The sequence below is a fragment of the Moschus berezovskii genome, chromosome 18, assembly GCF_049115385.1.
Source record: "Moschus berezovskii isolate FMDL1 chromosome 18, NW_MosBer_1.0, whole genome shotgun sequence".
NCBI lineage: Eukaryota > Metazoa > Chordata > Mammalia > Artiodactyla > Moschidae > Moschus > Moschus berezovskii.
The window spans coordinates 40,194,415-40,221,078 of NC_142477.1; the positions used below are offsets into that span (position 1 = coordinate 40,194,415).

The 26,664-nt window shown below is 40.1% G+C and overlaps 1 protein-coding gene across 1 annotated transcript in view; it reads left to right on the top strand.

Annotated features, from left to right (window-relative positions):
* Positions 1-26,664, top strand: part of WDR70 (WD repeat domain 70) — a 282,763-nt gene that overhangs the window by 209,017 nt on the left and 47,082 nt on the right. The window contains exon 11 of the mRNA XM_055422159.2: positions 24,345-24,444. Coding sequence (XP_055278134.1) covers positions 24,345-24,444 — 100 coding nt within the window. The remainder of the gene's footprint in view (positions 1-24,344; positions 24,445-26,664) is intronic.

Sequence of the window (26,664 nt, forward strand, 5' to 3'; positions counted from 1 at the left end):
TTACAATCCTATACCCAGATATTTAAGGGGTTCCATTTAAGATGATCTAAGAGAGAATATTTTTAGCATGAAACTGTCCAGAGAAGACACATACCAGGTGTTTATGACAACCACAAAATGGAGGAAATATAATTAGAAAAGAGAACCCTATTGGAGGCACATGCTTGGGTGTATACAGTGAGCCTGCATGTTATACAGATTCACAGATTACTGAAAGTAAAAAGGTTTTATCCTGCTTATCTCAGAATGCAAACGAAGTAAGAGTAGCATAAGGAAAAGAAAAGCATAAAAAGAAAGAAAAAGGTCAACCTGTAGATATCTTTATGTCTCCAGTTTTTTGTTTTGCTTTTTTTTTTTTACTGCCAGCTTCTGGTTAATTTCATCAGATTTTCATGAATAGTGAAAATAACCCAATGTTCCCAACTCGACTAATATTTGTGGCATAAATATATTGCTGGGTCCATTATTCCATAACATTATGATCTAGCTCAAAGTATGAAAACAATTCAACCATAAAAAGAGAAAACAACCCAGCATCCTCAGTTCAACTAATGATTATTACATAAGTACTCTTATTTCATAAGATTACAATCCACATAAAAGAATGAAAATAATTCAAAGCTGACCAGAATTATGTATATGCATTTTTAAGGTTGTTTGTTTGTTTTCTTGGTGAGCAATAAGTGATGTATTTTCCTAAAGAGAATCAAACTTCATTTGCCAGTGAATTAGTAAATCCTGAAGTATTTTGAACTTCTCATGACAGTTCTTACTTCTCATGACAGTTCTTACATAGATTAAATAAGTGGTAAAGCGTTATTGTCCCTCAGGAAATGAACATTATACTTTCAAAAAATTATCAAGTTTCAATTTTTCATAGCTTCCTTGGGCATTTAGGGAAGTAATATTTAGATTTTCTAAAGTATTTTAACCTTTACTCAAAAAGATAAAATAAGAAATAATTCCTTTCTCATTCTTTAAACTTATGACCCTATGGACTGTAGCCTGCCAGGCTCCCGTGTCCATGCGATTCTCCAGGCAAGAATATTGGAGCGAGTTATCATGCCCTGCTCCAGGGAATCTTTTGAATCTAGGGATCAAACTTGCATCTTTCATGTCTCCTACACTGGCAAGCAGGTTCTCTACCACTACCACCACCTGGGAAGCCCAGTAGAAAAACTAGAGTTTTGTTATTGCGTTCGTTGCTACCAAACAGTTGCAGAAAATGTAGTGAAATAGGTGGCATCTTTCCTAACAAAATGTTATAGAATGTGATTATCATGATGCTATACATACTGTGACCAGATATGTCCAGCAGGAGGCCACCTGAATCTTGTGAAATTTCTCTGAAATCTGAGCTGATACTTGTTCATCTAGGTAGCACATGATTTATAAGAGTAAAACAACAGTTCTGATTTCTGATAACCTCTGATATTTCTGGCTTTACTGAACTATGCCTGAGGTTAACATGAATTTAGGCAGAACTGAAATTTATTTTAAAAACCTTGTTGATCAGTAGAATAAATATATTGTCTTTTCTTCTGCGTTGTGTGTATGCTACTCTTGAACTCATTTGGCCATTTTTCCTAGTTCACTTTTCTATAGCAACAGTATCTAAAAGTCTATATGTTAACTGTGTGATGTGAAATTGTAAGTATCAATGCTTGTCTCATGAAAAGAGATTATATTTTAGCTCTGAGTGCCTCAGACACACGAGACACTTAATAAATATTATTGACAGATTGAAATATGTGTAAAAGAGAGGAGGTTTCAAAAATATAAAACAGTTGTATCATGGGAACAAACTAGTTTTCCAGTCAACCTGGAATTCGTTTTCTTCCCTCAACCTCTCAACTCCCAATACAAAACAAAACAAAATTTTACCAGTAACTGTATAGAAAGATCAAGTGAAAAATGCTTACTGTGAGGGGCTTCCCTGGTTTCTCACTGTAATGAATCTGCCTGCAATGCAGGTGATCCAGGTTCAATCTCTGGGTCGGAAAGATACGCTGGAGAAGAAAAATAGTAACTTGCCTGCTGGGAAATCCCATGGACAGAGGAGTGTGGCAGGCTACAGTCCATGGGGTAGCAAGAGTCAGACATGAATTAGCGACTAAGCAACCACCACCACCTAATAAAAAGTATTCTTCAGTATCTGTGTTTCCTTTACTTGCTTGACCTAGGTGGTAATAATGACTGCAATGTATAAAGAACCCTTGGGTTCTACTCCAAAAAAACCGTGTCTTTCAGGCATGTTGGATTTCCTTCTGTTTTCATTTAAATGTATGAAGCCACTCCACTATAAGCTGGGATGCCATAATTCAGAAACTCACTGTGATTAATCCTGATATTGATTGGAACTAGTTAATAGCATTTTTAAGAAAGACTAGTATTTTTTAGAGAGAGAAAAATATTTTATTCATACTAATCTGTCAGTAGCTAAATTGTCACAAGTCACTATAAAACAGGATATCAGCAAACCAAACATGCTTGGTACTCTTCACCAATTTTTTTTTTTTTATTGAAATGTAGTTGATTTACAGAGTCCTCTTCAATTCTTTGTCTTCTGGAATTTATGGACAAAAATAGTGGTTTGATATATTTCTTTGGCTTTGAGCAAAGTGACACAGTGAAATTGAGGACGTCTTACTTTGTAGTTTGCTATTCATGGGATTTTCAATAGAGCTCAAATAAATGTGTTTTCTCAATGGAGAGAAAGTAACTGAATTTTTCAAATACCAAGATTTTTCATATATTTTATTTTTAATAAAGAAATTGTGGTATATATATGCAGTGGAATATTATTCACCCATAAATAAGAATGAAATCTTGACATTTGCAACAACTGCATGGTCCTCAGTTCATTTCATTCGCTCAGTCCTGTCTGACTCTTTGTAATCCCATGGACTGCAGCACGCCAGGCTTCCCTGTCCTTCACCAACTCCCATCGAGTCGGTGATAGAGTCATGATGCCATCCAGCCATCTCATTATCTGTTGTCCCCTTCTCCTCCTGCCTTCAGTCTTTCCCAGCATTTGGGTCTTTTCCAATGAGTCAGTTCTTCGCATCAGGTGCCCAGAGTATTGGAGCTTCAGCTTCAGTCCTTCCAGTGAATATCCAGAACTGATTTTCTTTAGGATGGACTGGTTTGATCTCCTTGCAGTCCAAGGGACTCTCAAGAGTCTTCTCCAACACCACAGTTCAAAAACATCAATTCTTTGGCGATCAGCTTTCTTTATGGTCCAACTCTCACATTCATCCATGACCACTGGAAAAACCATAGCTTTGACTAGACGGACTTTTGTCGGCAAAGTAATGTCTCTGCTTTCTAATATGCTGTCTAGGTTGGTCATAGCTTTTCTTCCAAGGAGCAAGCGTTTCTTTTTAATTTCATAGCTGCAGTAACCATGTGCAGTGATTTTGGAGCCCAAGAAAATAAAGTCTGTTGCTATTTCCATTGTGTCCCCAATATTTGCCATGAAGTGATGGGACCAGATGCCATGATCTCTGTTTTTTGAAAGTTGAGTTTCAAGCCAGCTTTTTCACTCTCACTTTCATTAAGAGGCTCCTCAGTTCCTCTTTGCTTTCTGCCATAAGGGTGGTGTCATCTGCATATCTGAGGCTATTGATATTTCTCCTGACAATCTTGATTCCAGCTTGTGCTTCATCCAGCCTAGAATTTCCCATGATATGCTCTGTGTGTAAGTTACATAAGCAAGGTGACAATATAAAGCCTTGATGTACTCCTTTCCTAGTTTGGAACCAGTCCAGTGTTCCATTTCCAGTTCTAACTGTTGCTTCTTGACCTGCATACAGATTTCTCAGCAGGCAGGTAAAGTAGTCTGGTATTCCCATCTCTTGAAGAATTTTCCACAGTTTGCTGTGGTCCACATAGTCAAAGGCTTTAGCGTAGTCAATGAAGCAGAAGTAAATGTTCTTCTGGAATTCTCTTGCTTTTTCTGTGATCCAACAGATGTTGGCAATTTGATCTCTGGTTCCTCTGCCTTTTCTAAATCCAGTTTGAACTTCTGGAAGTTCTCGGTTCACATACTGTTGAAGCCTCACTTGGAGAATTTTGAGCATTATTTGCTAGCATATGAGATGAGTGCAATTGTGTGGTAGTTTGAACATTCTTTGGCGTTGCCTTTGGGATTGGAATGAAAACTGACCTTTTCCAGTCCTGTAGCCACTACTGAGTTTTCCAAATTTGCTGGTATATTAAGTGCAGCACTTTCCCAGCATCATCTTTTAGGATTTGAAATAGCTCAGCTGAAATTACATCACCTCCTCTAGCTTTGTTCATAGTGATGTTTCCTAAGGCCCGCTCAACTTTGGACTCCAGGATATCTGACTCTAGGTGAGTGATCACAACATCGTCGTTATCTGGGTCATGAAAATTTTTTTTGTATAGTTCTTCTGTGTATTCTTACCACCTCTTCTTAATATCTTCTGCTTCTATTACGTCCATACCGTTTCTGTCCTTTATTGTGCCCATCTTTGCATGAAATGTTCCCTAGGTATCTCTGATTTTCTTGACAAGATCTCTAGTAAACATATTTCTTGATCTCAGCAGCCGCATGTGGCAAGTAACTTCTGTGTTAGACAGTTTGGGTCTAGAACACAGGCAAGTTTCCTTCCTTTGTCTTCATAGCAAACCAGACACTACTTTGTGTCTTAAGGGGTCTTTTGTCTGAGCAAGTGATCTGTCCTTCACGTTTCTCTGTGATATCTGACCTTTGCCTAGAAGGGCTGGGGCCAGGAGGTAGGAAGGTTCCCTGCTCTGTCAGCAGTTGATTATTTTTGCCTAGGACCAAAGCTCATTGTCTGTGCCTGCCACCTGCAGATGGTGGGAAGCATCTTAGAAGTAGATGCCCTTATACTGATAAACAGCAGTTCCTCAATATTTTTTCCATTAAAACTCAGGTGAAAAGGATCATTTAAGAAAATATTTTGAGCTTATGGAGATAACACAGTTTAGATAAGTAAATGTTTTCCAAGGTAAAGGTAAATGCTAATAAGTACTTTGAAAATTTTTCTTAGATCTCAATATTGGATCCCAAAAAAGATTGGTTTGTGTCCATTCCCAAAACATATCTGTCTGCTTGAAGGAGGAAACTATCTGTCTTGATTAAAATATTCAGTGCACCAAGTAACAAAGATGCTGGAAAAAATTCTAAGCACTTAATAAATTATAGCTATTGGCCAAAAAAAAAAAAAAAAAGTTCAGTGCGTCCCTGTGCTTATGTTTAATAATATCTTACTGTTAAATGTTACATCTTCTTTACTTCAAGTTAAGACAACTTCTTTTGTCATGTTACCTTAAGACAGTCTTTTTTTCCCCCCTCTATGATATTGTGATTTATAAGAAATACATACATTTGGTCTTCATCTCCAATCTGTGACACAGGGTTTAAAACCCTTGTAAATTCCTGTGTGATGAGAGTATTGGGAGTATCTTTTGTTCCAATCAGGTGACTTGGATAGCTCTTAGATGGGGGCTGGTCACCACAAAGACCACATGATTAGAAGCCTGTAATTATCAGCCCTGCTCCCCACTTCTCTAGAGAAGGGCTAAAAATGGAGTTAATAATTGATCCCCTGTGTGAGGAAGCCTCCATAAAAATCCCTGAAGCATGGAGTTGGGAGAGCTTCCAGGTAAGTGAACACATCCATGTTCTGAGAGGGTGACGTACTCCAACTCCATGGGGACAGAAGCCAGTCCTCACCCTGTGTATCAGTATTCTTTCTCATATCCTATAATAAATTAATCAATGCACATAAGTATTTGTTAGGGTTCCGTGAGTTGCTCTAGCAAATTAGTTGAACTCAAGGAGACTGGGGATCTCCTGCTTGTGATTGGCACCTGAAGCGGGAGTGGGGTGGGTGCAGACTTGTATGGCTGAACTCTGACCTCCGTAGAGTCAGAATTGAGCTCCACTGTAGGACTCTGAGCTGATGTCTTGGAGAACTGCTTGGTGTGGGGGAAAACCCCACACACATTTGGTAACCAGAAGTGTCAGAAGTGAAGTATTCTGTGTGAATAGTGATGGAAAACTACAGATGAAAACTGAGTGTTTTTTTCCACTTCCATCAGCCTGTTGTTGTAATGTGGAAATAAGGGCTGTAATGCCTTTTAGTTTATTCGGAAAAGCTGGAAATTCCTAATTTCTTGAGTACAGATAGATTTTTTATAAATTTCTATTCATTTCTTCCATATTCTCTCTTCTTTGAATTAAAAAATAAATGATACTTTTAAAAAATTTATTTTATTGAAATATAGTTGATTTACAATGTTGTGTTAATTTCTGCTGTACAGCAAAGTGGTTCAGTTTTATATGTGTGTGTGTGTGTGTATTTTTTCAGATTCTTTTTCATTGTGGTTTATCACAGGATTGTGAATATAGTTCCCTGTACACTGTAGTAGGACCTGTTGTTTATCCATTCTCTATACAATGGTTTATATCTGCTAATCCCGTCTTCCTCAATCCCCTTGACAACCACAAGTCTGTTCTCTGTATCTGAGAGTCTGTTTTGTAGATAAGTTCATTTATGTCATATTTTAGATTCCACATATACGTGATATCATACGGTTGAAAATACTTTCTAAGAAAACCTCTCTCTCTGATAGTTACTACTTGATCAGTGTTCATTTTTGTGGTTTTAGTGAAAGAGTCACGTCACCAGTATCATGAACAAATTTAATGAGTGAGGAAACTTTTAACAGACAAAAGAAAGTTATTTAAATACTTAGAAGGTAAGTTAAAGCATCATCATCTTGAAGGTAGGATTGTGTTTTTGTGTCTGTTCCTACAAGCACAGCAAAATGCCAGGGTACTTGAAGGCAACCAATCAGTATTTCCTTCAAATTAATTTAAGTGAGTGTAATTGGAACTCCTGATTTTTTTAAAAATAAGTTAATGCTGTGCTCAGAATGGGCTTCCCTGGTGGATCAGACAGTAAAGAATCTGCCTGCAGTGGGGGAGACCTGAGTTCAGTCCCTGGATAGGGAAGATCCCCTGGAGAAGGGAATGGCAACCTACTCCAGTATTCTTGCCTGGAGAATTCCAGAATAAGTAAAACTACCATTTTTAGTTGTTGTGAAGGCATTTTCTTTAATAAAGTGTACATTTTTTTAAAGTTTTATTTTTATAATTGAGCTACGAAGTTAAAGTTGCGTTCAGTTCAGTTCAGTCGCTCAGTCGTGTCCGACTCTCTGGAACCCTATGAATCACAGCACGCCAGGCCTCCCTGTCCATCACCAACTCCCAGAGTTCACTCAAACTCATGTCCACAGAGTCAGTGATGCCATCTAGCCATCTCATTCTCTGTTGTCCCCTTCTCCTCCCGCCCTCAACCTTTCCCAGCATCAGAGTCTTTTCCAGTGAGTCAACTCGTTGCATGAGGTGGCAAAGGATTGCAGTTTCAGCTTTAGCATCAGTCCTTCCAATGAACACCCAGGATTGATCTCCTTTAGAATGGACTGGTTGGATCTCCTTGCAGTACAAGGGACTCTCAAATCTTCTCCAGTACCACAGTTCAAAATCATCAATTCTTCGGCGATCAGCTTTCTTCACAGTCCAACTCTCACATCCATACATGACCACGGGAAAAACCATAGCCTTGACTAGACGGACCTTTGTTGGCAAAGTAATGTCTCTGCTTTTTAATACGCTATCAAGGTTGGTCATAACTTTCCTTCCAAGGAGTAAGCGTCTTTTAATTTCATGGCTGCAATCAGCATCTGCAGTGATTTTGGAGCCCCCAAAAATAAAGTCTGACACTGTTTCCACTGTTTTTCCATCTATTTCCCATGATACACTGACCTTAACTTTGATCTGGGGGGCCAAAACACAAATTTAAACGAATTAACTCTGGGCTGTAGTCCTTGGAGAAAAGGTCATTTGACTTCTGCAGTATACATTTTAACTGAGATTGTTAGCTGTTCTTTTTGTTTACTGCCTAGCAGCCCCAGAAGTGTGGTTCCTTTGCTTCCTCAGTCTAGCTCTAGTCCAGCCTGATAAAAGTCACAGTTTTTCAGGTTTGCTACCATTCCAGGTTTATGATATATGTTTTCTTCTTGGCCCTCATTGCCTTTGGTAATCCCTTCGTTTTTCCTATTCAGTTATCTCTGTCATTTCATCTCATTGGGTATTTTCAAACTTTCCCAGCTTTTCTCTGGTCCATGTTATAGTCCCTTGCTCCCTACTCAGTCAACTCTCCTTCTTCACATGGGAAAGTAAGGATAGTGGGTTGGACTTTTGTCAGATTTTTCACCCTCTTATGTGTAAATGTGTCTCTGTGATCAGACTTTCTTGGTCTCTCAGCCTCCTTCCTTGAAGTCTCCAAGGAAGAGGTCTTTCTCTTCTAGTTCCTCACTAATCCTTCCATCTGTGCACTTGATCACGTTCTTCCTGCTTCCTCTGAGACTTAATTCTATCAGTTACTCCCTTTCCTGTATTTTTATCCTTTTTATCCCTACTGGCTCCTAGAAAATATGCTGAAGCTTCTGCTTCTTATTTAGTTGATTTAACAAAAGCCTTATTCAACTCTTCTTTCATTGTCAGGTCTCTACCCAAGGTAGAAACTGTGTCCACTTCACATATGCATGGAAAACTGCCCATGTCAAAGTTAAATGACTACAACTTAAATTGATGGATGTACTCCTCCATCACTCAACTGCAAGCTCCACCTGCTCCTACTTGGACCACTGCAGGTGTTTCTTAACTTTTCTGCCTGCCCTCAGTCTTCCCTTTTCCAGTTTATCTTTCCTACAACTGCAGGGTAATCTTTCAAAATACAGATATGATCATGTTACACAAATGATCTCTCCTCAAAACCCTTCAGAGGCTCAGCGTTGCCCATGGGTACAGATAAACTCTCCATAACGCATATGAAGCCGCTAATTATTTGACCGCCTGTTCTCCAGTCTTACAGGCTACAGATCTGTTTGTAGTACCTCCTGTGGTTCCAAAAGCTACATGCTGTGTCACACTTCTGAGTCTTTTATATTCCGAGTCCTCTAGGGGAATAACACACTCTTTTGTGTATTCCTAGTGATCTCCTCCTTAACCTTGAGCACAGTCAAGCCTCCTGCCAGACTTTCCCCGATTTCTCTTTCCTCTACCTCCAGCCTATCACCAGTATACTACCATGGAAGAGTTAACCATTATTTTGTGGGTTTACTATATAACTGGGGGATACTACCATTTTTTATTACACCACGCAGTATAAATATTTTTCTTTATGTTTGCTTCCCTTTCTGGACAGATCTCCTGGAGAGAAAGGAGCCATTTTATTAATACTAATCTGTTACCTGCAGCACCTAGCATAGTGCCCTGCACATGGCAAGGATTCCATAAATATTTGTAGAATAAGTGAAGCAAGTTGGACTGATTTCAACAAATATTAATTGGTGTTCCTTCTATAGGCTTAGTGTTATTACTTTTCAAGTCAGATAATAAGTTTTGGATTGTGTTTCTTTTTTGTAATTTTTATTTATTATTTTTGGCTGTTCTGGAGCTTCGTTGCAGTGCAGGCTTTTCTCTAGTTGTGCAAGCAGGGGCTGCGCTCTAGTCACGGTGCTTGGGTTTTCTCATTGTGGTGGCTTCTCTTCTTGCAGAGCACTGGCTCCAAGATATTCAGGCTTCAGTAGTTGCAGGTCCTGGACTCTCGAGCACAGGCTCGATAGTTGTGGCCCACGGGCTTAGTTGCTCCACGGCATGTGGGATCTTTCTGGACCAGGGGTCAAACCTGTGTCTCTTGCATTGGCAGGCAGATTCTTATCCAGTGTACCACCAGGGAAGTCCTGGATGGTGTTTCTTTGATATCATTGCACTTAATGCTGGGCTGCTGTGTCATACAGCTTTAAAGACATCTAAAGAGCAGGGAGGAGGATGTGTTTGTAGCTAGTGACTTAATACAATAGTCTATGTGACTACTTAGGTCTTTCCCTCATATTGTTATGGTGCTCAGTACAAGCTCATCCTTCCTAACCAAATTGTACAAAGCTCGAGGAAAGGCTTCATGAAATCGATCATCATTTTTACTCTGGCTTCCAGTCTTCCTCTCTTCCTCTCCAGGTAGCTGCCAGAGGTCTCCGTCGGAAATGCAGATCTGATAATTGACTCCTCTGTTCATGACCCTTCGGTTCTTTTGTTTCCATTTTTCTGTATGTCTGTCACTTTCATAGCCTCCCACTTTACCAAACATAAGATCTGGTTCTCAGATAGACTTCTTCTGAAAGTTCGCTGTCACCAGTAGAACTGTTCTGTATCCCTTTTGCACCTGCAGCTGACAACACACACTGTCCTCTGTTTCAAGCATATGGTTCCAGAGGATAAACGTAACAACACACTGGTGATGTTTATGTTCTATGTGTCAGTCTTCTCCAAGCATCTGCCACACAGGCCCAGAAACAGAGAAGTGGTTTCAGCTATTGGCTGCCAGGGGAACAGAAGGGTTGCCACAACAAACTGGGCAAACAACCCCGAAAGTCCCCAAGAAGCATAAACTCACACTGCTGGAAAATCAAAATTAGTAAAGGATGTGCATGTTTGATTCTCGGCCTGAGCTTTGTCCCCTGCGTCCCTTTGTCGAGAGTGGACTGCTTTCTGCAGCAACTCAGGCATCTGTAGGAGAGTGCATTTGAGATTCACTCAGCTTTTGAAGGATGAAGTATTTGCAATTTCTCTACTCACCCAGTATTTGCTTTGTAGTGGCGCTGGACTGGGCTCCCCTTGGAAGCTTGGTCTTTTGACTGACATTGATAAAGTTGGCTCCAAGGGGACCCAGCATCCTCTTTGCCCTGGCGCCACTGGGCCCGCCACCCCCCCGCACCACCACTCACTCTTCCTCCCCCTCCCTCCCGCAGCCCCTCTCTATCCCTCACTTGAACTGGCTGCCAGAGTTCACAGACAGCTGGGCAGAGAGTGGCTAAATCTGCCCAGCTGCCCGGGAAGCTTGGCGGCCAGGCTGAGGGAAGGAAGCATCGGCTCTCTTTGAAGGTCGGCTGCCAGTGAATCTCAGGCAGCTGGACTTCAAAGGGGGGACCGCCGGGCTTTCCCTCCTGTCTAGGCAGGTCATTCCACGGCACTGTGCTTCCGGTGTTGGCATAGTGGCTTTCAAGTTCCTCTTCAATTAAAGAGCTGAATTGAAAGCTGCACTTGTGTCCACATTTGTGTTTTTTATGTGCTATTGCCAGTCTAAGATCCTAACTCCCGCTACTCCAAGCTTGGGAGTAAAGATGGATGTGAAAAGGTAGCAGCATCGCACAAAGGGCAGCTAAGGAGATCCACAGCAGTCAGCAGGATCTCCTCATTGCTAGTTGTGTCCTGTGTTATTTACAAGCTTTAAGGGACACTCAGTGTGATCTTCTTGAGTAAAGGCTTATCAGCATATGCTTATGGGCTGAGTTGAGCTAGTGACCTGGAATTGGGTCTGGTCATGGACAGTGGCTTTATCTGTTTCCAAAAAACTGTTGTGTTTGCTCACCCACTAGCCCTCCTTCACTCTCTTGCTGCACTTTCCCTCCTTTCACCTTCAAATTCCCTTGGTGATTGAGGAAAGGACCGGCTTAATAAGGAAAGAGCAAGGGTGCTACACAGAGTCCAGGTCCACCTTAGTTGCAAATGGCAGTCCGAGCTGAGGGAGCCTGAAGTTAGAAGAGCTGTGAGGATGTATGAGTATAGTGGTGGTTAAAGGTGCAGGCCCCGGAGCCAGGCTGCTTGGGTTCAAATCCTGGCTCTGCCACTCACTGACCACATGACCTTACCTTTCTGCACCACCATGCACTCCCTGAAAAACAAAGATATAATAGTGCTTATTATTTCATAAGGTTATTGGAGGATTTTAAGAGGTTAATACCATGCACCTAGGACAGTGTCTAGCTTAGAGTAAATGCTATAAATTTAGCATTTACTGTATTAGCTGTATTATCATGTGCCACATCCCATTGACCAGGGCTAGGGGAGCTGAAAAAGACTGGTTTGTGATTTTCACTGCCCCTGTATGGATGAAAGGCTGGTAGCTTCTGCCTCAGATGGAATTTGTAATAGCATTTTTTTCCCCAGAAATCCCTAATAGTGTAAAAAAAAAAAATGTGAGGTTTGAAGAAGAAAAAAATTTACTTTATGTTATCCATCTCTCTCCTTGCATTGCCCTTCCTGGGAGTACAAGGAGATGCAGTTCATTTAGAGCTATTATAGTAATAATCTATACAAACCAAAACCAGCCTAGTTTAAAACACGGCTGCAAATGTAAATATAGATATATAAATAAGTAAAAAAAAATGGTGTTTAGTAAGGAGTACAGTTTCTAGAGTTAGAATCAGGGTTCCAATTTTTGCTCTATTTATTAGTCATATTCTTTGGATAAGTTACCTCGCTAAGCCTCAGTTTTCTTGGTTGTTAAATGAGATGATAATTACAGAAGTCTTGTTTTAAGAATGAAATTAGAAAATTTCATGTTGCGTCAAGTCATGTTCAGTAAATGTACCTGTCATCATTAGTACTATTGCCATCACCATTAGTGTTACAAGTTAAAGTGATTGTTGAATCACAAGGAAGCCTTTTTAGTTCATGTAACAATGATTTTTACAAATAGAGTGCCTCTCCCAAAGATTTTTATTCTCTGTAGATCCAAGGTCAGCAAACTACAGGCCGAATCCAGCTTGCCACCTCTTTTTATAAATAAAGTTTTGTTGGACCACAGCCTCATCCATTTGTTTACTGTCTGTGGCTGCTTTCATACTATCATAGCAGAAGTGAATAGTTGCAACAGAGACTTTACATTCCCCAAAGCCTAAAATATTTACTGTCTGGCCTTTTCCAGAAAAAGTTTGCTGACCCTTGCTCTAAATATATATTTCCCCAATTGAGATCCAGAGAATGTTAATTCTGTTCATGTTAGTAAGTACTTTCTGAAAAGAAAGAGGAAAAAAAAAGATTCCATAGTGAAATAAACTTTGGAAATGTTAGAGAAGTTGATTTATTCTAGGACTACTACTTAAAAGACTCTGGCTTTTAATCTACTAATGTGCATTGTGAATCTTCAAGACAAGGCCACAGTACACAAATAAACTCTGGTTTCCCAGGCTTACTTGGCTATAGAATTACCCTCATCCCATCCCCCACCCCTAGATCTGATGATGTTACACACAACATCTTTTGGGAAACCCTGCTTTGAGACTTCTCTTTAGAAGGACTTTCTTCTTAAATCTTTCCTCTTGGTGACATAGGTGTATCCTCATTTAAAGAGCCTACAAAATATCATAGGAGATTCTGTATTACCCCATTTTTCCCCCAGTAAAGTTATACGTTGCTTAAAATTACAATAGTAAAATATACCAGATATTTAAAATCTCTAATAAGATAATGTCCCCATCTTTAAATGATTCTGTATGATGTCTCAGAAGTTAGAAATAGAGTCTCAAAGTCCAAAGTTTCATTTCATGCTTTCTTATAATTCTAAAAGCAGGAGTTTTTTGTAGGGCTCTAACGAGAGTCGGACACGACTGAGCGACTGAACTGAACTGAACTGAACTGAACATTTATTTGCATCCAGATTTCTGAAGCATAAATCTCAAGTGCCTAACTGGGATACCAGCTGATCTCAGCTCGGGTTTATAAGAAGGGAGATTAATGTGAAGGTAACTTGTGCCCGAGCCATAAGGGGTTTGTTTTATAGACTAAAGTAAACACCTTGAATTTCAAGTTGCAAGCACATGGGGAGCCAGAAGATTCCAGAGCAGTGGCATCATGTTCTGCCTGTGACTCACAGAGCTCGTGGCTGAGCCTTCTGCAGCTGCAGCTTCCAGCTGGTCATCACACAGAGCCCTAGGTAGTGACACACTGCATTCACCTGGTCCGAGATGACCAAACATGAAATTGCAACATTGTCCAGTGATGAATGAAGGCTGGGCTATCTCTTTGCCAAATACAGTTGAAGAATAAATGCTAAGGTCATAACTGTTTTCTGAAATGACAGTGGTTGCAGCAGTGAACCTGGACTGAGAGTGGAGAATCCTGCTGCAAAGTTCAGCTCTGGTCATCCATGCTCCCTCTCTCTTCCTCCCTCCCTCCCTCCTCCTGGTGTCTCCCCTCCCCTCACCCCTCCCGTGAGTGTCCTCATTATGGCAGAAGTCAGTTCTTAGTCATTTTGATGCCCTTTAAACCTGGCTTATGTTTGATGCAGGAAATGTTTTATGAAAGAATAAGAGGTCATAAGTGTTTCTTCTCCTTTCCCAACTTGTGAATCATTTTGAAAAAATTCTACACTGTCTCTTCATTCGTTGTTTCTACGTTGTGTGTATAATGGGTCCTCGGTAAATGTGGTTGACATTGTAAATATGGATCCTAAAAATTTTATTACACTATTTTATGAGAGATGATAAATGGACTTTCCAGAAACCTTTGTCAGATGTCGTTGTCCTTGTCTTTATTTTTAAACAATGAAGGAAGAGAGGTAGAGAGAGGAAAGGAATGAGGAAAGGGGACATCTCGGCTGGAATATAATTATCTTTTTTTTAAAGTTAGGAACTTGGAAACTGTCAACTTGGTATGAAGTATGTTGTTTCCTTGAAACATGCTCAAAAGTTCAGAGTCTCATTTGCTATATTTATTGAGTACGTTCATCTTGTAAGCACCATGATATGTGATACGTTACATACTATGCTGTGCTCTAAGGCTCATTGGGGTTCTTACAGTTCAGATGATGGGCCTGGGAATGAAATAATCTGAAGCCGACCTACTTGAAAGAAAGGATCAGAAACGTTATTCCTCTGGTAACATAAAGAAAAGCAATTTAAGCACACAACCCTCCCTTCTGTGTTTTCCATGAATGAGCTATTTCCAAGTATTCACATCTCTTACTCTGATATTGTCTTCAGGAATCACTGTCTTAGTGTCAAAGAATATATAAAAGAAATGGCTGCAACTGGATGAAAACACTCTACAACTATTTAGAGACAATAATTATCTCAAGCAATGCCAGCAAGGATTAAGAAACATTACTAGAGAGAACTTTTGTTCTCACAGGAAGATGCAAAAAGGTGAAAGGGTAGTGTAATGATTATATAAAGTACAGACATGATACAGTTGAATTAATTTTAATTGTAGGTTTGTAGGACTAGTTTATGATGAACATTATTTGGTAGCGTGCTAAGGTAGGGGAAGGGGACGACAGAGAATGAGATGGCTGGATGGCATTACCGACTCGATGGACATGAGTGTGAGTGAACTCCGGGAGTTGGTGATGGACAGGGAGGCCTGGCGTGCTGTGATTCATGGGGTCACAAAGAGTCGGACACGACTGAGTGACTGAACTGAACTGAACTGAAGGTAGGGGAACAAGAATTAACCTTCTTAAAACTTTATTAATGCTCCTGTAGTATCACCTGACTCATAATAATAGACACGTATAATGCTTACTGTCTGCTCTACCTTGTTCACATCCTTCATGTGTTGTACGAGTTAGCTTTTGCTGCATAAGAAACTCCCCTAGAATTTAGTAGCTTAAGACAACGAGCATTAATTATTTCTCACAGTTCTCTGGGTTGGGGGCAGATCTTCTGGTCTGAACTGGCTTGGCTTCTCTGTTGCATCTGCACTTAACTAACTGCTCCGTCAACGCTGGGTATTCTAGACTGGCCTCACCTGCATGTCCGGCTAAGGCTGGGTATTCTAGACTGGTCTCACTCGCATGTCCGGCTATTGGCTAGCTGTCCGCTGGTGCTGTGGGATGACGGGCCACATGTCCCTGGTCATCCAGAAAGCATCTTATAATTTTTCACAAGGGTTCCAAAAGCAGCAAGAAAGCAAGTCCCCACATATATGCCTTTACAAGTCTCTGCTTGTGTCTTGTTTGCTAATGTCCTCTGTTAGTTAGGCTTCTCAGAGAAGCAAATGTTAAGGTAGCATTAGATGTATAAAAGATTTGCTGCCAAAGCTTCTGTAAGGGAAAAGTGTGTGGAGAGCTGGAGAGTATCAGGTGGTGATACAGATCTGACTCCTGTGAAGGAAAGAGGGAAGCAACAAAGGAGGGCTGGCTAAGAAGAATCTTAGACTGCAGTGCAGTTCTTAGAAAACTTTGGCCAGGCCAATGGGAACTCCTTGAGCCCAAGTCAACCCAAGGCTTTATTAGTCTGCTCTAGCTATACTGATATCCCAGTTAGCATGGTGGCTACAGTTGGGACTACTACTTTATTCAGTCTATAGTCAACAATCCGTTTTTGGAAGGATGAGAATTACTGCCCCACTGAGGAGCACTGTCCGACCTCTTAGGAATCTGGCTACCTCTATAGTCAATTGGTTTCTGATCTGAAAATAGATATAAGAACAGAGCAAGAGATCATGATTTTTTTTATTGAAATGACCATCTTTAGCCTCCTGCTTCTCTATTTCTGTCTCTTTTTGATTGTAGATATTAAGCAGTACCTTTGTTATCTTCCCATCTGTTCTACCCCTAGGAATGTCATGTTCATACAGTATATTAATTTGACTATTGCAGAATCTTTGGGGGAGGTTTTATTGTCTAATTTTCTCTTATTGAAATGAAGACTTCATGGTAGGGAATTGAAAAGTACCTCTCTGTGACAGTTCCTATACTTTTGAATACATTTTTCTCATAATCCTTATTATATATCTCCAAAGTCAGAGAAACAGGAGGAAATTATATTCAGCCTAGGCCTGTATTTTGGGGGTTCCTTGGTGGCTCAGAGGGTAAAGAATCTGCATGCAATGCAGGAGACCCGAGTTCGATCCCTGGGTGGGGAAGATCCCCTGGAGAAGGGAATGGCTGCCCACTCTAGTATTCTTGCCTAGAGAATCCCATGGACAGAGAAGCCTGGTGGGCTACAGTCCATGGGGTTGAGAGAGTCGGACATGACTGAACAACTAAGCACACATGCATGCATGCACCGATCTGTGTTTATTCTGTTCTTTACTCTTGGCATTTAAAAGAATCCTGGAACATTTTTAATACTGGTATAGCAAGTAACCCTAACATGTGATTGAAAGTATAGAATTGATTGGAATTGCTTGATTATCAGTTCAGTTACTCGGTTGTGTCTGACTCTTTGCGACCCCACGGACTGCAGCACGCCAGGCTTCCCTGTCCGTCACCAATTCCTGGAGCTTGCTCAAACTCATGTCCACTGAGTCAGTGATATAGTCGGTGATGCCATCAAACCGTCTCATCCTCTGTCATCCCCGTCACCTCCTGCCCTCAATCTTTCCCAGTCTTTCCTTTAATTAAAAAAAAAAAAGATTTTATTCTTGGTTTGATTTGAGGGACAAAAGAAATGTTTCTGAGCATAAAATTGAGCTCTTAAGAAAGGCTGCTGAAAGAATGCTTATTGCTTTTAAACTCTGTTTTAAAGGTGATACAACATATTTTCACAGTTTTTCTTTATCAAGCAATTTCAAGGTAAAGAGATATGACTTTGAGATTCAACCAAGGTGGCATGAATCCTGCTACTGACCTTAAGCCTAGAATGATTACTTATCCTCTCTGAATCTATTCCCTTATCTATGAAATGAAAAATGTACCTACTTTGCAAGGATTTACATAAGGAATAAAAATAGTCTACATAATGTACCTAGCACAGTGCTTGGAACACAGCAGTTTCACAATACCATTATTATTAGCCAACACTTATTGATTGTTAGTCTCCTGTCTAAGGACTTGACCTGAACTTTCTCATTTTATCTTTACAATAACCCTATGACGTAGGTAGTGTTATTGATCCTCCTTTTTCCAGACTATTAGATAGCTAATAAGTGGTAGAGCTAGAATTCATACTTGAGTAGTCTGACACAAGACTGTGGGACTAACCACTTTGCTTCCCTGCCTCTATTGCAAATGTTTTTTATCCTTGATCAAGGAATTAATGTACTAGGCTTTGGTGCTCAGAAATTAAGTAGGAGCACATGTTAAATAGACTGACCGTCATATGCAAGCACTAGGCTAGACATTTCAAAAAGACTTTCCCATTTTAGTTACTATTTAATCACTGTCTTTATCACCTCTAAGAATTCATGAAATTTTCTAGAACCCTACAGATAGAAGCTGCTTTATTTTGTATTATACTAGTGCAGCTCTTGTTTTCCAGGATTTTTTAATTGCAGCTCTTCATCTGGAAGGTAGGTTATCACATTGTTGTTTATGGAAGAAACACTAATGAGATGCTAGGTTGACAGATGATACAAGATATGTGGTACCTTTGCTTCAATTAAATTCAGTCGCTCAATTGTGTCTGACTCTTTGCAACCCCATGGACTGCAGCACTCCAGGCTTCCCTGTCCATCACCAGCTCCCAGTTCAGTTCAATTCAGTCGCTCAGTCGTGTCCGACTCTTTGAGACCCCATGAACCGCAGCACGCCAGGCCTCTCTGTCCATCACCAACTCCCAGAGTCCACCCAAACCCATGTCCATCGAGTCGATGATGCCATCCAACCATCTCATCCTCTGTCATCCCCTTCTCCTCCTGCCCTCAATCTTTCCCAGCATCAGGGTCTTTTCAAGTGAGTCAGCTCTTCGCAATCAGGTGGCCAAAGTATTGGAGTTTCAGCCTCAACATCAGTCCTTCCAATGAACACCCAGGACTGATTTCCTTTAGGATGGACTGGTTGGATTTCCTTGCAGTCCAAGGGACCCTCAAGAGTCTTCTCCAACACCACAGTTCAAAAGCATCAGTTCTTTGGCACTCAGCTTTCTTTATAGTCCAACTCTCACATCCATACATGACCACTGGAAAAACCGTAGCCTTGACTAGACGGACCTTTGCTGGCAAAGTAATGTCTCTGTTTTTTAATATCCTATCTAAGTTGGTTATAACTTTCCTTCCAAGGAGTAAGCGTCTTTCAATTTCATGGCTGCAAGTGCCATCTGCAGTGATTTTGGAGCCCAGAAAAATAAAGTCAGCCACTGTTGCCACTGTTTCCCCATCTATTTCCCATGAAGTGATGGGACCAGATGCCATGATCTTAGTTTTCTGAATGTTGAACTTCAAGCCAACTTTTTCACTCTCCTCTTTCACATTCATCAAGAGGCTCTTTAGTTCTTCTTCACTTTCTGCCATAAGGGTAATGTCATCTGCATATCTCAGGTTATTGATATTCCTCTCGGCAATCTTGATTCCAGCTTGTGCTTCCTCCAGCACAGCATTTCTCATGATGTACTCTGCATATAAGTTAAATAAGAAGGATGAGAATATACAGCCTTGACGTACTCCTTTTCCTATTTGGAACCAATCTGTTATTCCATGTCCAGTTCTAACTGTTGCTTCCTGACCTGCATACAGGTTTCTCAAGAGGCAGGTCAGGTGGTCTGGTATTCCCATCTCTTTCAGAATGTTCCACAGTTTATTGTGATCCACACAGTCAAAGGCTTTGGCATAGTCAATAACACAGAAATAGATGTTTTTCTGGAACTCTCTTGCTTTTTCGATCATCCATCGGATGTTGACAATTTGATCTCTGGTTCCTCTGCCTTTTCTAAAACCAGCCTGAACATCTGGAAGTTCACGGTTCACATATTGCTCTCAGAGCCTACTCAAACTTATGTCCATCGCATTGGTGATGCCATCCAACCGTCATCCTCTGTTGTCCCCATCTCTTCCCATCTTCAGTCTTTCCCAGCATCAGGGTCTTTTCAAATGAGTCAGTTCTTTGCATCAAGTGGCCAAAGTTTTGGAGCTTCAGCTTCAGCATTAATCCTTCCGGTGAATAATCAGGACTGATATCCTTTAGGATTGACTGGTTTGATCTCCTTGTAGTCCAGGGGACTCTCAAGAGCCTCCTCCAACATCACAGTTCAAAAGCATCAATTCTTCGGCACTCAACTTTCTTTATGGTCCAACTCTCACCTCCATACATGACTGCTGGAAAAACCAGAGCTTTGAGTAGACGGATCTTTGTCGGCAAAGTAATGCCTCTGCTTTTTATATGTTGTCTAGGTTGGTCATAGCTTTTCTTCCAAGGAGCAAGTGTTTTTTTAATTTCATGGCTGCAGTCACTATCTGCAGTGATTTTGGAGCCCAAGAAAATAAATTCTCTCACTGTTTCCCCATTTATTTGCCATGAAGTGATGGGACCAGATTCCATGATCTTAGTTTTTTCAATGCTGAGTTTTAAGCCAGTTTTTTCACTCTCCTCTTTCACTTTCATCAAGAGGTTCTTTAGTTCCTCTTTGCTTTCTGCCATAAGGTTGGTGTCATCTGCATATCTGAGGCTATTGAAATTTCTCCTGGCAGTCTTGATTCTGGCTTGTGCTTCAGCCCAGCATTTTGCATGATGTACTCTGCATATAAGTTAAGTAAGCAAGGTAACAATATACAGCCTTGACGTACTCCTTTCCCAATTTTGAACCACTCCGTTGTTCCATGTCCAGTTCTAACTGTTGTTTCTTGACCTGCATACAGATTTCTCAGTAGGCAGGTAAGGTGGTCTGGTATTCTCATCTCTTGAAGAATTTTTTGGTTTGTTGTGATCCACATAGTCAAAGGCTTTAGCGTAGTCAATGAAGCAAAAATAGATGTTCTTCCCCAATTCTCTTTTTTTTTCCTATGTTCCAGTGGATGTTGGCAATTTAATCTCTGGTTCCTCTGCATTTTTAAAATCCATCTTGAACATCTGGAAGTTCTCGTTTCATGTACTGTTAAAGCCTAGCTTGGAGGATTTTGAGCATTACCTTGCTAACATGTGAGATGAGTGCAATTGTGCGGTAGTTCGAGCATTCTTTGGCATTGCCTTTCTTTGGGATTGGAATGAAAACTGACCTTTTCCAGTCCTTTTCCACTACTGAGTTTTCCAAATTTGATGGCATATTGAGTGCAGCACTTTAACAGCATCCTCTTTTAGAATTTGAAATAGCTCAACTGGAATTCTATCACCTCCACTAGCTTTGTTTGTGGTGATGCTTCCTAAGGCCCACTTGACTTTGCACTCCAGCTATTTTTAAGCTTGATTATAACTAAGCTTAAAAAATAGATTCTCACTGAATCTGTTGAATTCCCTATCTATTTAGGGGGACCATTGGAAGGACTGATGCTAAAGCTGAAGCTCCAATACTTTGGCTACCTCATGCGAATAGTTGACTCACTGGAAAAGACTCTGATGCTCGGAGGGATTGGGGGCAGGAGGAGAAGGGGACGACAGATAATGAGATGGCTGGATGGCATCACCAACTCGATGGAGTTGAGTTTTGAGTGAACTCCGGGAGTTGGTGATGGACAGGGAGGCCTGGCATGCTGTGATTCATGGGGTCGCAAAGTGGCAGACACGACTGAGCGACCGAACTGAACTGAACTGAACTGAGGAGTAGATTTGAGAGGACAGTTAAATGTTAGTACACCTACTTTGTTAGGTAGCCTAGCATTTGTCTCATCTTGCTCTCAGAGTTTTATCTTTGGTAGCATAGTTGCATTTCAGCAACTTTCTGAGAGGAGGTGCCCACTACAGACTGAATAAACTGAGCTGTGGACACAAGGCAGGGAGATAGTAGGTTAAATGCAACTCAGTCTCTTTGGGAGCTGGAGGAAAAGAGTAAGAGTGGAAGGAAGATGTGTAGGGCATGTTATTTGCAAGATTTTATAATAAACTATTTAATATGGAATAGAAAAATTAAGCCTGTTGACCACAGTCAAACTAAAATGTAGTAAGCTGAAATTTTAGGTCAGGTTGACTTGACTCTAGGACCAGTTTTCTTTCTACTGAATTTTCCCCAGTTTTCAGCCTAACAATTTATTTAAATTCTCTCATTTAAGACAGTTTATTCCACTGTTTTTATTAATTACAAAGCATGTTTTGATGCTTTTGCGGGCTGTCTTTCCTCTTGCATTGATAGATACATATTAGAGTGATAGAAAGTTATTGGAATCTGCTGGATGTAAACTCATGGTTTATATGGTTTGCTCTCTGGTTACCACCATAGAGTATTTGGATTATTTAGAAATTACAGAAAATGGTATATTTGAGACTTTGAGGAAGACGTCATGTTTTTGAGAATTTGACAGTCTCTGTTAGAGAGAAAAAACTAGGATTAGCATAGCCAAAGAAGGCAGAACCAGGACTCACAAGGAGATGTTAGAAGGAAGGGAGTCTTGGATCCAGTTTAAGAAAGGTGTTACAATTAGAGCCACCCAGACAAATGCACTGATGTTGCTTGTGTCGTAATGAGTTCCTCACTGCTGGAGGCTCTGTTACCATCTGCTCAGAAAGGGTGACTTTACCAGTTGGACATTTGTACTGTGTGATCTCAGAGAGGGCCTTTAAAACTAGGTTTTTGTGCTTGCATTTCCCATCTCTGTGAGTATTTGAAACTTGATGTTCTCCAAGTCTAACATAAGGTACTTCTAAGAATAGGAAGCCTATATAAAGGAGCTAACAATCTCAACTTCCTTAAAAAATGATGTACTTTGCCTGTGATGATTATAAAAGGTGTTAAAGGAGAAGTTGTAGTTTTAGATCTCCCATATTATGCCAGAAGTGTTTTTCAATCACGTTGACTTTGTTTTCAAAATGTGGGGGTATTCTTCATTACAGATTGTCCATATAATGATGTTTTATGCAAATTTAAGATCTCCTCTGGTTATCCAATCTAGTTCATGGAATAAAACTTTTGTTATTAGTTAAAGTGAAGTAAATGGATATTTTAAAGGCCTTTTGAAATTTTTTCCAGAATAAAAAAAAAAACTATATTCAGGTGAAATTAAGATTTTACATATAGCTATTATATATCATTTCTGTATGATGAAATAAAATATTCCTTCTACAGCTGTTCTGGTCTGGATTCAGATGAGATATTAACACTTTGCTTGTCTTTGCAAACAGGTTCATCCTAAATTCCACTATAAACAGGGTGGCAGAGGTTGAGATTTTAGATAGCATCACTGAGTCAATGGACGTGAACTTGAACAAACTCTGGGAGATAGTAGAGGACAGAGAAGCCTGGCGTGCTGTAGTCCATGGGGTCGCCGAGTTGGACATACTTTGTGACTGAAAAAAGTGAAGTTAATAAGTGAAGAGCATATTTGATATAAAAATCTCAATCAAAATGAAACTGCCTACTTGCCCTTGGGTTCATGCTGAAGATTATATGATATGACTACTATGGGTTCTGTACCTTTTAATGTTCTGTATCCTACCTGATTGGTATATTTTATGTGCATATTCAGTTGCTTCAGTTGTGTCCGACTCTTTGCAACCCTGTGGACTATAACTCGCCAGGCTCTTGTGTCCATAGGATTTCCCAGGCAAGAATATTGGAGTGGGTTGTCATTTCCTACTCCAGGAGATCTTCCTGACCCAGTGATCGAACCCATCACTTGCATGCAAGATCGAACCCATCTCTTGCATCTCCTACATTGGCAGGCAGATTCCTTAGCACTGCACCACCTGGAAAGCTGTTAACAGTAGCCAAGCCTCTGGGTCACCTACCTGTCTTACTAGTCTTTTATAGTCCAGGGAAAATATTTCTTCTTGTTTCTTCTTCCTATATCTAGAGTTACATTATTACAATCATTGATCTCATATAGAACTACATACCTGACTAAATGCTTCAAGTCGCTTAATCATCATTATTTTTGCCAGAGGCCCAGTCACACATTTGGTGATACAAGAAATACCAGTTTTGTAAAAGAGGTGATATATAAATAATACAGTTAGCAGTATTAGTAAGGTCATAAGAATTTAAGTCAAGAACTTCCATTAGGTACAGGTACTTAAGGTACTTAATTCTCTGTGCTTAGTTTTCTAATCTGTAAAATGAAGGTAATCTTGTAGAGTAATTGAGAACATCATAGGCAAAAGATAGCGAAAGATATAGTGCCTAGGATATAATAAGCTTTGAGTAAGGTTAGCTGTCTTCATTATCCACAGCCTTATCCTACAAGTGCACTAAATATGGTTCAAGACTTATAACCACAGGCACAGTGTCTGACATATACTAGGAATACGATGATATTTTTGAGTTAATAATATTTTCATTAGTAATTTTTATTTATATTTATTCATTCAGATAACTATAGGAAATGGTCCCTAAGACTTTATAAGTATAAGAGGAAGAACTAAGTGTGGGGCTAACCTTGTGTTGCTCAGAGCTTCCTGAGGCAGACTGAAAAATACCTCCTACTAGAACTTTAACCTTGTCTCTTCCTTTATCTTTTAAAGCAAATGGATGTTTTAAAAGCCCTTTGAATTTTTCCAGAATAAAAAAAAAAGCCATATTCAGGTGAAGTTATAGCTATTATGTATCATTTTCTGGATGATAAAATAAAATATTCTTGCCACAAAACTGTTTTGATTGGGATTCAGATGAGAAGTTAGCACTTTGCTTGTCTTTGCAAACAGGTTCATCCGAAATTCCACTATAAACAAGCTCATGATCCAGGCACAGATACTTCTTGCGTGACTTTTTCCTATGATGGTACTGTCCTTGCTTCTCGTGGAGGTAGGTTAAAAGCTTTCTTCTTGATGTGTTCCTATATGTAAAATGATCATATTTAGCGCTAACAAATATCACACTAATATCTTCAGTTCAGTTCAGTCGCTCATTCGTGACCGACTCTTTGCGACCCCATGAATCACAGCTCGCCAGGCCTCCCTGACCATCACCAACTCCCGGAGTTCACTCAAACTCATGTCCATCGAGTCGGTGATGCCATCCAACCATCTCATTCTCTGTCTTCCCCTTTTCCTCCTGCCCCCAATCCCTCCCAGCGTCAGAGTCTTTTCCAGTGAGTCAACTCTTCTCATGAGGTGGCCAAAGCGTTGGAGTTTCAGCTTTAGCATCAGTCCTTCCAATGAACACCCAGGATTGATCTCTTTTAGAATGGACTGGTTGGATCTCCTTGCAGTCCAAGGGACTCTCAAGAGTCTTCTCCAGCACCACAGTTCAAAACATCCATTCTTTGGCGATCAGCTTTCTTCACAGTCCAACTCTCACATCCATACATGACCACGGGAAAAACCATAGCCTTGACTAGACAGACCTTTGTTGGCAAAGTAATGTCTCTGCTTTTTAATATACTATCTAGGTTGGTCATAACCTTCCTTCCAAGGAGTAAGCGTCTTTTAATTTCTTGGCTGCTTAGCACTTAGTAAAGCTAGCTGTACTTTTGTTAATGGCCTTTGCCAGTCTAGTTTTTTTCATTACAATGCATTTTCAGCATGGCAATATTATTTTATTGGAAATTACCAATTAAAATTTAGAAAATATGTACTTTTTTGCCCAAGTTTCAATTTTATCTCCAAATTTCATCTTTGTTTGGAACCTCTGAGGATGACCTCTGCTTCTACATTATGCCATTTTGTAGATGATATTCTATATTCTTTCTATATTACTTTATAGTTCTGGGTCTGGTATTTCAAACTCTTCTATTTGCTGACCATTGATTTTTTTTCAGTTTAAACACTAACTCAATTTAGTTAATAAAAAGTTGTATATCTGGATGTTGTTTTTAAAATAGTTACGTAATCCTCTGTGATCGTATTGTATCGACAAGTTTACTTATCCACACTCATATGGTTGAATGTAGGTTGTTTCTAACTTTTTGCTTTATCTTTCTCAAATGAATAAGTGGTATACGAGGAAATAAAAGAATTGTAAGGGTAGCTTATGAACAAAGCATTAAGGGGAAGTGTGGGGTGTGCCTGAGAATCTTCTAGTAGGCCTATTTTGGGGGAGAGGAAAGAATCAGACTTCAGTAAGTTGGAGCCATGTTATAGATGGCCTTAAATATCCCATAAAGGATTCAGTCGTTATTCCATAGACCAAATGAATCTAGCAATGTTATATTTATTCTCTCACATAGTTTATTCACATCATTCATTTTCACTTAACTACTACTATATGTTGAGTAACCACTCTGAACTAAGCATTATGCTAGGTGCTTAGTATAAACTGTGGACATCACAACAGAGTTCTTTTCCTGAAAGAAGAAAAGACCCTGGTGCTGGGAAGGATTAAAGGCGGGAGGAGAAGGGGAGGACAGAGGATGAGATGGTTGGATGGCATCACCAACTCAATGAACATGAGTTTGAGTGAACTCTGGGAGATGGTAATGGACAGGGAGGCCTGGCGTGCTGCTGTCCATGGGGTCTCAAAGGTTTGGACACGACTGAGTGACTGAACTGAACTGATAGGGTTTAGTGAAAACGAGGAGGACAGACGTAGCATGGCTTTCCCCTTGGTTTAACTGGTCCATGTTCCTTTACCCTTGGGGAATCCAGTCCAATACTTTCTCCCTACGAAGCCTTATATATTTTACCCTCATGTAATTTTAAAAATCAGAGCACATGTACATGTATTTTCTATTATGCTATACATGGCAAAATGGATATGCATAAAAATATATATTTTGGTTCAGCAATTATAACCTATTTTCTGTTTTAAAAAACTTTTTATTTTGTATTGGATTATAACGGATTAGCAATGTTGTAATAGTTTCAAGTGGATAACAAAGGGACTCAACCATACATATACATATATCTATTCTCCCCCAAACTCCTCTCCCATCCGGGCTGCCACATAACATTCAGCAGAGTTCCCTGTGCTATACAGTAGGATCTTGATGTCTAACCTGCAGTCTGAGTCCTCCGATGACTCTTAATTAATACTATATACTGTATTCTTTGTGGGTTTCCCAGGTGGCATTAGTGGTAAAGAACC